The following is an 8,487-nucleotide window of genomic DNA, read 5'->3' as shown; positions in this document are numbered from 1 at the left end:
GTCCTTCTTGGTGAAGACGTATTCCATTCTGACTGTTAATGTGGACCAATAACAAATGGACAATAATTTCTAATTTTGTAATTAAAGATACATCCACTATCTTTAATTTGGTAATTAAAGAAAATATCCATTTATTACTGGTCCACATCAACATGAAAAAGAAGTACATCATCGCTAATGAGGTAAAAATGATTAAATGATCTTGGACCATTTGACACGTAATGAATCGTTCAATCCAAACATTTTTGACTAATCAGTTCAATCCTATTCAATTTTGATAAGGGGAGAAAATAATTTGCCATACACTACATTACATAGGATCATTGTGTGTGTATCTATTTCAAAATTTGTTTTTTTCATTTTATTAGAATGTGTATATATAAAAAATATATAAAGAAAGGTCCCAATTGAAATTGTAGAACCCAATTGATCTTACTGGTTCTGTTCGATTCGATTCTACTCCACTGCTTTCAATGATTAAATTAATTCTAATATTTAATTTTTTTTAAAATCAATTTAGTTCTAACGCATCTCAAAATGGGACCAAACTCAACCGTATGCAGCCCTCATCTCCAAGCCATTATTTTTATTTGAATTTAATTGCCTTACACCTTGGAGACATTTGGTGAGAGAAACTAATTTGGATTCGGTCTCAGTAGCTTTGACCCAGGAGGAGGATAGAGACATCCCTGTCCATTTCCAATCTTGTGGTGGCCCTTGTCCTGTCCAAACAAGCCTAAACCTTGAAGGGTCTGTCTGTCGAGAATTAAATTGCTAATTTACTATTCTTTATAATAATAATAATATAATATACCATGTAGATTCTTCATGTTCACTTCGCTTGCCGGTGTATATATAAACATAAAACATAAAATATTATATTTTTATATATATATAGATATGCTTCGTATCTGCGAAGCTTCGCTTTGTGGTCTCAGATCTCTCTTACCATGTGGTTTGTCCACCATTCGCATGTAAAAGTCGAGGATTCTCTTTCCATTTCCCACTCTCTTTTTCAAGATCTAACTCTGTAAAGGTTGGTATCGCTTTTTCATTTCACATGTTTGTATATTCCTCGCTCGCTCTCTATATATAGTACACATCACATGGTTTCCACTTTCATTTTGATTTTTAAGGGTTCCTGAATGCTCTTATTTTGCTCATTTACTTAATAGATCTCCAAAATTTAGGGTTTCATCGATCTATGGTATTTTATTTGACACTTCTTCTGGAATTTTAGGGTTTTATATCGTAATTATTTGTTTTGTTATTCTATTTCATCTTTTCGCTTGTTTTGAATACACCCTTTCAGCGCTTCAACATAATTCACTGTTTTTATCTTAATTTGACGTTCTATGTTCTGGCTGTATACACATTGATTTGATTACCAATTTGTTATATATTAAGGGAAATCGTTTTTTTTTTTTTTTTTTTACCTTGCTGAAAACCAATTTAAGATGGTATGTTTTCTGGGATTTTGTTTGATTGGGAAGGAATTGATGTTCTATAGGTTTTGGGGTCATCGAGCTTTGTGTTCTAAGCTTCTAGGGTTTGGAGATTATACAAGATGGAGAAGGATAAGTCCCCGAGCCAAGGTGGAGGTTTACCGCCTCAGACAGGGCGGTATTCGGTCTTTACACCACCTGGGAACAGTTTTAATGTGAAATCCGAGCCATCTCCTACATCAGCATTGCCTCCTTTGGGACCTGGTGGTACCACGGAATCGGGTCAATTTGGTCACGGGAAGTTATCAGATTCTAGTTTTAGCCAAGATATTAGCCGAATGCCTGATAACCCTCCAAAGAATATGGGCCACCGGCGTGCACATTCAGAAATCCTTACTCTTCCTGATGACATTAGCTTTGATAGTGATCTGGGTGTTGTGGGGGGCATGGATGGACCTTCATTCTCAGATGAGACTGAAGAAGATTTATTTTCTATGTACCTTGACATGGATAAATTCAATGCAACTTCTGCAACATCAACATTTCAAATGGGGGAACCATCTTCTGCAGCGGCTCTGGCACCAGCACAGCCAACCTCCTCTTCTGAGAACACGGCCCCTGCTTCTACTGAGAGGCCAAGAGTTAGACATCAGCATAGCCTGTCAATGGATGGGTCTACTACAATTAAGCCAGAGATGCTTATGTCGGGTATGGAAGAGAACTCTGCTGCTGATTCCAAGAAAGCGATGTCTGCTGCTAAGCTTGCTGAGCTTGCACTCATTGATCCAAAGCGTGCTAAAAGGTAACTTTAAAGAATCATTTTCTGTTTATTAGTTTTTTTTGTTTGATAAGTCATTTTCTGTTTATTAGTTAGTTAGTCTTTCTCTCTTATACTATTAGCTTTTGACCTTAAATGAGTTGGTTAGAACAATGTAGTTACTTAAACCCAGGAAATAGCCCAAAACAAAATCACTTTACTGGTATTACTTTCGTGTCATATCAATTTCTGAAATTCACTTATCTAATTGAATACATGTAGTTCTATGCCGTTATTACTTCTGCCGTCTTGATTTGTCTTCCATGTTTTTACCATCAAGGTGTTTTCGTAAAATTGATGCTTCATTATTTCTTCTTTTTCCTTTCATTTTCCTTTACAATTATGCCATTCCTATAGTGTTTTATATTCAAATGCATATCAATTTTACTTTATTGCTTTTGAAGATAATTGTATTGTGGAATGTCAAACTGAAGCATATTTGATCAGTACTTCACATTTGTTACACCTACCCGTAAAAGTTCTCTAATTATATGAGGCCATCACCTTAAGAAGATTTGAGCAACGTTGGTTCTAGGTGGTAAACTGGTGTAAATATGGTTAGATGGGAGCAAGACAAAAGAGGAAATCTAATGCCTAGGTCAATGTATTTTACCGTTACAAAAATGGTATTTGCATAGGAAATGCTTTTAATTTACTGCTAATTTGGAGTATGCTTGTAAACTCCCTTTGGGGGATGAATAATGAACCGATATGAAGTGATTTTATTCTCTACACAATTGTGGTGGGTTTTCTATATGGGTTAATTTTTTTTGTACAATTGGATAATTGTTACAATCACCTTAAGAATATTTGAGCAATGTTGGTTCTAGGTGGTAAACTGGTGTAAATATGGTTAGATGGGAGCAAGACAAGAGAGAAAATTTACAGCCTAGACTCCTTCCTTAAGGTAACTAGTTGAACAATGAAAATGAAAATCTATTGTCTACTTCTACATCATACATAATGAAGTAATTGATGATTGTCTATCTTGAAAATACGAAGTGATCTACGGTCTACCATGGAAGTTAATTATTTTTTGTTGAATGAGGTAAACAAATTGCAAACTTCAACTTGTTTTGCTATGTTTTTATAGCACCAAAATCAATTTCATCATATTTATATGTTGCTTCTTGTATGATCTAATACAGAGATGACTGCAAAATATTGCTTCTGAGTCGGTCTTTTAGTTGCTTTCTTGTTGACCTAGTATAAGGGATGACTTCGTATCATTCTCGAATCTTTTCTTTATTCTCTTTGGCTATGAACCCTTTTCTTCATCACACTGTAATTGATCAAAGGTTGAAGCTATACATGGAATCCATTTTAGAATATGGAAATTCACATAGTTAAACTGTACTGATTTGCAACCAATCTAGGCTTATCATTTTGTTATTACGCCAGTCATTTCTATATGCTCCTTGATGTTGGTCTTTTGAAATTTTTGATTAGTAAAGTCACATAGTGAGAGAATGTTAGAGGGGCCGTGCTTGTAAATGAGTCCTATGTAAGAAGAAAACCTCTATACTTCTGCAAAGAAACAAAATAAACCTTGTCTATGGTCAACTCAACAAAGTATTTTCTCTTACTTTTTTGCCATTTAGATCTAAGGTTGTGACTTTAGTTAAACCAAATGCTATCATATCTTTCCTACCTTATTTCAATCCTTTTTGGTTTTGGGTTTCCCTTTCCTCTACCATTGCCCTCAATAAGGACAATCTCACTTTTCGTAAAAGTGCAGATATTAACCATCGTCTAAGCAATCTTCTTTGATTATCTCTCATTTTATCTCCAATCGGTACTTCTTCGAGCATCTCAAGAATGTGTTCATTTCTATTTCTTTTTCCTTTTTTGTCTTACACCATTACCTGCCTTCTTTTCATACTTACTACTCCGCTGCCTCTGCAGCTATGAAGTAAATAGGTCACTGATTTGGAAAACATCCAAGGAAAGCAACTATGCTACTGTTTTAGAGCTCTTAAGCTAGATCTAAGGATTTGGAAATGCTATTGGAGAGATACGTGACATTTGGAAAACAAATGAAAAAAGAGTGAAGTTTTGGATTCAATAAGTTTTTATGGTCGTTATGGAGCTGTAACACTTGTCCTGACCATTAATATGATTGTGACCATTATAACCAGGCATAATGGTAATATAACATGGTAATATAACCTTGTGTTCATCGTTACACATGGGTCATTATGCCCTATAACAGCTGTTATATAAAACCTTGTATTGTATTGAAGGGAGGAAAAATCCTAAATCAGTGACTTATTTGTTTTGGATGGATATATTTAAAATATATCATGTAGAAAAGTTTCAGTTTTTATCCATTGGCTTTTCAAAAAATGACGTTTAATTTGGGATAGAAGGAGTGCTATGTTAATTATATTGCCGACAACGTCATTAGATCCAATGTAAAGGCCTTCAGGCTCTTGGTCATATTAAATTGTTGAAAATTTTATTATTTGATTAGAAATATTGAAAGTTCAAATCATTGTTACACTAGAATTGGAATATCCAAATATGCGTATCAATATCCAACGAGAAAAGAACATGTATATCGGTATATTTTAGGGAGAATTAGGCAACCTCTAGGGGTTGTGCCTTGCATTACTTACATTAAACTTACAACAAGCTAGACAAGGACTATTTATCTCTATTGCATTCCAATCACTATCTTTTTATTGTTTGACTACCACTCAAAACTATTCTTCTAGGCCAAAATCTACATAAATAGTTCTCCATTGGTTGGTTGAACAAAGTCACGAACTAAATCCATTAATACCCAAACCTCCAACTCAACGATCCTATTGTAGTCGACAAGGTGTAGTTTGAACTCCGCTCTTTTGTGTAATGTTACCTTTTGGGATCATTCTAAAGTGATTGGGTTGTTGAAAATTGAATGCAAGTGTTCTGCCATTTTGTTTGTATTGGTTTCACTGGTAAACTTAACAGTTATATGAACAATTGCCTTTTCTATGTGATGGCACTAATATCCAGTTTTATTGTCAATATTACTCAATATTTCTTCCTTTTTCATTTTGTAAAACTTGAACTTTCTTCCATATGCATATAATGATCTACGACCTCCCAACAAAAATGGTAAAATCCTTGCAGGGGAAAAAGAAAGAAAAGGAAAAATGAAAGTATTAATCAACTTTTCTGAAATTGAGGCCATTCTACACGTCTTTCTTAAGGGAGATGCCAGGGAGACAAATGGTCATCTTCTGTCTATTTTGTGGTTCCTTGTGCTACCCTTTTTGGTTAGTTCTGTTCTATTATTACACCCAGGGAGGCAAATGGTCCTCTTTCTTCTATTTTGTGGTTCCTTGGTCTAAATTTTTGGTCATCGTCCTGTTATGAGTTTGGTTCTCTTATGACATCCATATACTATACTGTTGCCGTTTCCATGTTTTGACGTTCCAGAGGGGAGAGTTTGTGAGATAGTGCCTTCACTATATATTTTAGTTAGCTGTAAAGGAAGACCATTAAGGAGTTTTGTTTACGTTTGGCATATTGTAGAGACGGAACTATTTTATTTATTTTAAATAAACAATGGGCTATTGCTTTAACTGTTCTTAAAGATATTCACATCTTATTCGACATATTATTTACCTCTTCAGAATGGGTTGGCTGCCCTTCTTTTCTCTTGTTAGTCAAGTTTGCTCACAATGTGGATTTACTACCTACAACAGTTATGGATTTATTCCTTCTCTCGGGCTACCTCATCTTGTAGTTGATGCTTTATTTTCTTGAAGCTTTGGCGTTTCTTGTCATATTGTCTGTTTTAATCCATTTTAGTTATTTTTCTCTCATCTTTCCTTCCTCTTTAATCAAAATTTTTTCCCCCCTTTCTCATTATCTCCTTTATTTGTTCTTGGTTGATAGATTTGTTCCTTACCAAGAAGACAAAATTGCATAATACCTTTCTGTATATTACATTATTTATATACCTGTGCATATTTACTATGCGTTGTAGGATTTGGGCAAATAGGCAGTCGGCTGCAAGGTCAAAGGAAAGGAAGATGAGGTATATAGCTGAGCTTGAGCGAAAAGTCCAGACTCTGCAGACAGAAGCGACCTCATTGTCTGCTCAATTAACCCTGTTGCAGGTCAATACCTCTCATAACTGCATACTAATTTTAAGATTCTAGTTGATGTTACTTGGTTATATGTCGTAATAATTGAATTACTCTGTTGTATGGAAAATGCTCCTAATTTTTCCAGTTTGTTGTCCTCACTCTCCTTATAAGTTCCTGTTCAGAAATATCTGGTATATAAAACCATGGTTATGGATATGACAATTTTATTTATTTATTTTTTTCTTAATGGCTTTCTCATGAATAGAGAGATACAAATGGTCTGACTGCGGAGAACAGTGAGCTGAAACTGCGTTTGCAAACAATGGAGCAACAGGTTCATTTGCAAGATGGTAAGGGGCTTCCCTAATTATTATCTTTTCTGGCGCTGATATTTTTTTCTGTAAACTGCACTCCCCCACCTCCTCTCTTTTTGTTACACCTTCTTGTACCTTTATTTTAAATCCTTATGGTGGGAAATCTCCATATTGGAAGCCGTACAGCCTTAGTCCCTTAGTTTCAAATATTTGGCATGGAGAAGGCCACAGCATGTGAGATGGAACACAATATGGGACACATTAACTTCCATAAACAATAGGAGACGTGGAACTGTGCTTAATCTTTCTCAATTTGTAGTGTGTCAACTGAGCAAGGTATCAGCATTTTGATCTATAAGAACACTCGTAGAGCCCAAGCTTTTTTTAAAATTAGTTTTCTCAAGAATATAAGTAAATTATGATCTAAGCAATAGCTCTTATTAATTATTTACATTACATTGTTTGTTAACCGAAATTTTTAAAATTATAAGGAAGTTGGGGAGAGAGGGAGATAGAGAGGGGTTTTGAATGTCCAAAATTTTAAATACCTACCATTTTTTAGATATGCATGGGACAATTGTATTTAGCTGAACTGCTAAAACCTGAGTTGGTGAAACAACTTATGGGTGTTGAGTACTCTCCACATTGGCCTCGTAGAAGTTGAAATAACGTGTCCTGTAATGAGATCTTTTTTATAATACATATTCTTAACGATTTTGAATGCAGCATTAAATGATGCCCTGAAAGAGGAGATCCAGCATCTGAAAGTACTGACTGGCCAAACTATTCCAAATGGTGGAACTATGATGAACTTTCCTCCTTCCTACGGGGCCAACCAGCAATTCTACCCTAGTAACCAAGCTATGCACACACTGTTAACAGCACAGCAGTTTCAACAGCTTCAGATTCAATCTCAGAAGCAGCAGCAGCATCACTTTCAACAACATCAGTTACACCAGTTTCAGCAGCAACAACTGCAACACCAGCAGCAGCCCCAACAACAGCTGCAGCAACAGGAACAACATCCGCAACAAACTATGGACTTAAAAATGAGAGGTTCCATGCCGTCTCCGAGCCATATGGGAAAGGCTTCAGAAAATTAATCCACCTGCGTAGAAGAATTGAGTTGAGAAATAGGCATGTTGGCCCGGTATTGAGAATCAGTGGTTGTCCAAAATCTTGTGTCACATTTTGTTGTCAAATAGATCAACTGTCTTTTTTTTAGATTGAATTTATATAGCTTTTTTTGGGGTCCTAGGCTGGTAAGTTTGAATTTAGTTGTTAAATATTGGGTTGGGTTATTCATTCATATGTTGTAGTTATGGAACACATTTTTTGTTTTTCCCCTGCAATTTAAAGAGAGTCCTGTTGTATTTGTTGAAATATTTTCGGATTTTTAGAATACAGTTACAAATTGGACTTACCGGTTGTGCGCCATTTCTGAACCTTGGGACTTTCCTGGGCTTGGTATTACAAGCCTAATCTGAATTTAGGCTGGGTTGCAAGAAAATGGCCAACCCAAAAGGCTGCTGAAATCAGAAAATTGCCAAACGAGGGAGAAGGAACTCTAAAGCAAAAATGGAGATGGGCAAATTCAATTCTAAAGCAACTTCTTCAATGGAACATTTGCATTTTGGCATTTTCTGACTTGATATGAGATGACTTCTAATAGAATAATTAATTAACTGAGTCAGTCTAGAATGGGACGAGGTGGAGGAAGGTGTTGGCGGCGGCGGTGGTAGAAGGCAGTGGAAGGTGGTGGTAGTGGCGGAAGGCGGTGGTGGTGGAAGAAGGCAGTGGAAGGTGGTGGCATTGGTGAAAGGCAGTGG

The 8,487-nt window shown here is 35.8% G+C and overlaps 1 protein-coding gene across 1 annotated transcript; it reads left to right on the top strand.

Moving 5' to 3' along the window:
- The first annotated feature begins 852 nt into the window (after positions 1–852).
- LOC132301424 (probable transcription factor PosF21) lies at positions 853–8,081 on the top strand. The gene is made up of 5 exons (XM_059798676.1): positions 853–1,036; positions 1,511–2,247; positions 6,242–6,374; positions 6,610–6,694; positions 7,385–8,081. Exons 2-5 carry the CDS (start codon positions 1,568–1,570, stop codon positions 7,759–7,761), a joined length of 1,275 nt encoding a protein of 424 aa, XP_059654659.1. The 5' UTR covers positions 853–1,036; positions 1,511–1,567; the 3' UTR covers positions 7,762–8,081.
- Positions 8,082–8,487: the final 406 nt, after the last annotated feature.

This window comes from Cornus florida, unplaced genomic scaffold (assembly GCF_030987335.1).
Source record: "Cornus florida cultivar Cherokee Brave unplaced genomic scaffold, ASM3098733v1 CherokeeBrave_3.0.0_Hap2_Chr01, whole genome shotgun sequence".
Classification (NCBI taxonomy): domain Eukaryota; kingdom Viridiplantae; phylum Streptophyta; class Magnoliopsida; order Cornales; family Cornaceae; genus Cornus; species Cornus florida.
Note: the sequence above shows the minus strand (reverse complement) of the source record. Positions and strands in the feature narration are given on the sequence as shown.